At 29.6% G+C, this 4,080-nt stretch overlaps 1 protein-coding gene across 1 annotated transcript; it reads right to left on the reverse strand.

Moving 5' to 3' along the window:
- Positions 1 to 3,205: 3,205 nt before the first annotated feature.
- On the reverse strand, positions 3,206 to 3,760 carry LOC145685311 (uncharacterized). Its single transcript, XM_081757683.1, has one exon. It carries the CDS (start codon positions 3,758 to 3,760, stop codon positions 3,206 to 3,208), a length of 555 nt encoding a protein of 184 aa, XP_081613809.1.
- Between the last annotated feature and the right edge of the window lie 320 nt (positions 3,761 to 4,080).

Below are 4,080 nucleotides of genomic sequence, written 5' to 3' on the forward strand. Positions count from 1 at the left end.
TTTACAATAGGCTTACATAATTACAAGCTTTATAAATATTGAAACACACAACAAAAAGAAAAAAGAAAATAAACATGCAATTAACATCACGAACATGAGAAAATACAAGTAAGAGATATATTTGTATTAATTCCTTCAATAAGAAATGCAAACATAGAAATAGAACCTAGTAAAGACTATGAAATCAGCCCTTCGTGACAAAAAATGAATGAAATACAAACAGAACATAACAAAAATATAAAAATCCAAAATATAAATGTTGAAATAAGATTTCTGTCAAGAAGCAGAAATGTTTTCATTTAATAGAAATACTCTTTTAATTTCAAAATACCATAATCAATGTCAGGTTCAAATTGAAAATCTCTCTTACTCAAAACTTACACTCAAGAGTTTTTACATAAACTGAAAAAGGCATAGCAAAATCCAAGTCGACATTCTCCTGTATCAGCTTGTTGTATAATCGACAAATTCTCGTAATAGGTGAGTTTAAATGTGCCATAGTTTGAGACCTGTTGCAGATAAAAGGTAATCGATTTCTTAATTTTTTAGATTTTATATTAAAATTCAATAGCTTTAGGCACTCTGAACTGTCGACAATTCCGTTCACTAATTTGTAGAGGAAAATTAGCTGCGTGCGCTCATGTCTAGTTGCCAATGAGCTACAACCAAAAATACTCAGAAGAGATTTGTACGATACCTTTGCTTCGTAAGAATTAATATTAAAAACCTTATAATACAGATATCTCAAAAATTTATTTTGGATACGTTCAACCTTGTTAATATAGTTTTTGTAATAAGGAGCCCAGACTATAGAAGCGTAATCAAATCTACTTCTAACAAGGGTATTAAATATAGTTATTAAAGCATCCACATTGTGGAAGTCTCTGGTGTTCCTCATTACAAATCCCAAAAGCTTAAAAGTCTCATTACATACTTTCTCAATATGTACATTAAAAGACATCCTATTATTGATAATAATTCCCAAATCATTTACCTCTTGGCATCTTTTGATATTTAAGTTATTAATCTTATAATCAAAATAAGTGGGATTATTTTTTCTTGAAAAGGTTATTGCAGTACATTTATTGATATTGAAATGCAGTTTATTTTTAAGACTCCAGTTATAACAGCTATTTAAATCATCTTGAAGCTTCCAAACATCATTAGGTTCTCTTATTTGTCTATACAGTTTCATATCATCTGCGTACAATAAGCAATTTGAATTTTTGAGAACAGACGGCAAATCATTGATAAATAATACAAAAAACAAAGGTCCCAAGTTAGATCCTTGTGGCACACCTGAGTAAACATCAAATAAAGTAGATCTTTGATTATTGAACACCACATATTGTTTTCTGTCTTTTAGGTAAGATGAAATCAATAGAAGCAATTGTTCTGAAAATCCAAAACTAGACAACTTCATAATTAATATATCGTGATCCAATTTGTCGAAAGCTTTTGAAAAATCTGTATAAATTGTATCAACTGAATGATTATTATTGAGGGAATCTGATATATACTGAACGAAAGTAACGAGATTTGTAACTGTTGATCTCCTGGGATAAAAACCATGTTGATAAATTGATATATATGGTTTAACATGATTAAAAATTTTATTATAAAGGATGTGTTCAAAAACTTTAGCTATTGTAGAAATTAATGAGATTGGTCTATAATTTTCTATTGCTGTAGGATTACCCTTCTTTAATATAGGACGGACTTTGCTAATTTTCCAAACATCAGGATAGAGAGAAGTTTTTAATATGAGATTATAGATGTGACATAGAGGTATCTTCAGAACTTCCCCACATCCCTTAACAATGTACGAAGGAATTAAATCAGGACCAGAGGATTTAGACGATTTTAACTTTTTAATGGCATTCACATAATCTTGTTCAGTAATGGAATTGATCACAAGACAGTTATTAACATTTAGGATGGAAGAATAATACCCATTATAATTTGGACGACATGAAGAGTAAACGCTTTTGAAATATTGAGCAAAATTATTGGCAATGGCAGAATCAGAAGTAAGTATTTGATTGTTATATACCATATGGCTGACTTCTAAATTATTACTCTTTTTGCTCTTAAGGTAATTCCAAAAGCATTTAGGGTTTCTCCTTAAGTCATTTTCTGATTTCCTTATATAAAGTTCGTAAGCCCTATTAATAAGAGTTTTAGCTTGTTTTCGTAGCTCCTTAAATTTATTCAAATTATAAACTGAAACATGCATATGTTTTCTATAGTAATTTTTTTCTTTAAGTATACTAACAATTTCCTGCGTAAACCAGCAGGGGTGACGGTGCCTTTTGAATATTTTCTTCTTGGGCACATTACTATCGATAATAACATTTAAAATATTATAAAAGTAATTCACTGCTAGATTAACATCTTTTATAGCAAGTAACTCTGACCAGTTTTGTTGCCTTAAAGAACTATATAAATTAAGGAAATTAGCTTTACTAAAATTATATGCAATACTAGTAGTATGTTTGATACGCGAAATAGTGTTATTAAGGTACAGTTGACAATGTAATGAGGGATGATGTTTATCTTCTTCTAATAAGGGATACATATTTCTAGATACTTTAACTTCCAACTCAACACTAGAGAGAACTAAGTCAAGAGTTTTACCATACGCATTCTTTACTGAGTTCATTGATCTTAAATTATGAAATGAGATAAAGTTTGCCAAGGACTTACAGATAACGTCACCATCTAACAAATCAAACGAGCAGTCTATAATTGAAGGAATATTAAAATCACCAACTATAACAATATTATGAAATTGTATATCAACTACTTGTTCAATTTTTTCAAAGAATTCAAGATATTTTTCCACTTTAGTATTCGGTGGAAAGTATACAACAATGAAATAAATATATTTAGTTGCTATTTTAACTTTTATACATGATGCTTCAACATAATTTATAACAATTGGAATTTCAGTAACACTATAGTTCTTTAAAATTGCTATAAGTGCACCTCCTCCATCTTTGTGAATTCTATCATATCTAAATACATTATACCTTTCATCAATAAATTCATTATTATATATACCGTCACACAACCAAGTTTCGGTCAAAAGTATTATGTCGAAATTAGTGGCTGCAATACCCGTGTACAGTTTATGTAATTTGGTTCGAATACCCCTAACATTTTGATAATTTAAAAATAACGTCTGATCATTGCTGTTCATATTTTACGTTAAACTTCTGACTTCATCAATAGTAGTGAGGGTATATACAAAAGAGTCATCAGCCTTTTTCCTTAATTTGATATTACCCGCATAGTCAACCCAGAGGAAAGCAAAGTTTTTCTCTCTCTTAACTTTCCTGGCCTCACTAAAGATTATTCTACGGTGCAATGTTAAACTCTGGTTGACATAAATAGTCCCACCCACTGACAGACCCAGATCTTTACAACTGAGATTTCTTTTCACTTTTCTTTTTGCAATAAATTTATCCTTATCTAATCTCCTAACAAATCTAACAATAATACCTGGTTCTGGTTGGCTGGGAGATTTCTTCAACCTATGACATACATCTATCATATCATTAGTAACACTTATGTCCAATGCTGTACCTACTCTCTTAATTATATTATTAACATCTTCATTTGGTAAGACAGGTATACCTTGTATTTCAATTGTGTTCCTTCTACTATACTGGTCCAATTCATCTACTTGAACTTTTAATTTGTCAATTTGTTTTTTTAACGATAGATTTTGATTCTTTAATTCGTCAATTATATTCATGCATTTATTCAATTCCTCAGTTTGATATTTGAATTGATATTTGAATTTGTTAGGAGGGGTTTAATTATACAAGACACTACGTTTGTATAGTATCGAACAGATGTTATTCTGCAGCCTTAAAAAAAAAAAAAAAACTATAAGTAATTTTTAAGTACTACTACCTATATTTCCACGAAAAATGATAAATCTAGATTGTTTTTATATGAAAAGAAATAGTACAGATGATGAGTCAGATGAAGTCCTTATTTTACATCAGTTATTTCTCTACTAAACAAGTATAGTTTTATTAAGAAAGTGTACAAATATACGAAGTTTGGGGG

Source organism: Thermobia domestica, chromosome 5 (genome assembly GCF_964235325.1).
Source record: "Thermobia domestica chromosome 5, izTheDome1.hap1.1, whole genome shotgun sequence".
NCBI lineage: Eukaryota > Metazoa > Arthropoda > Insecta > Zygentoma > Lepismatidae > Thermobia > Thermobia domestica.

Coding starts and splice junctions, on each gene's coding strand:
- LOC145685311 (XM_081757683.1), bottom strand. CDS start 3,760: ATGAATATAATTGACGAATTAAAGAATCAAAATCTATCGTTAAAAAAA.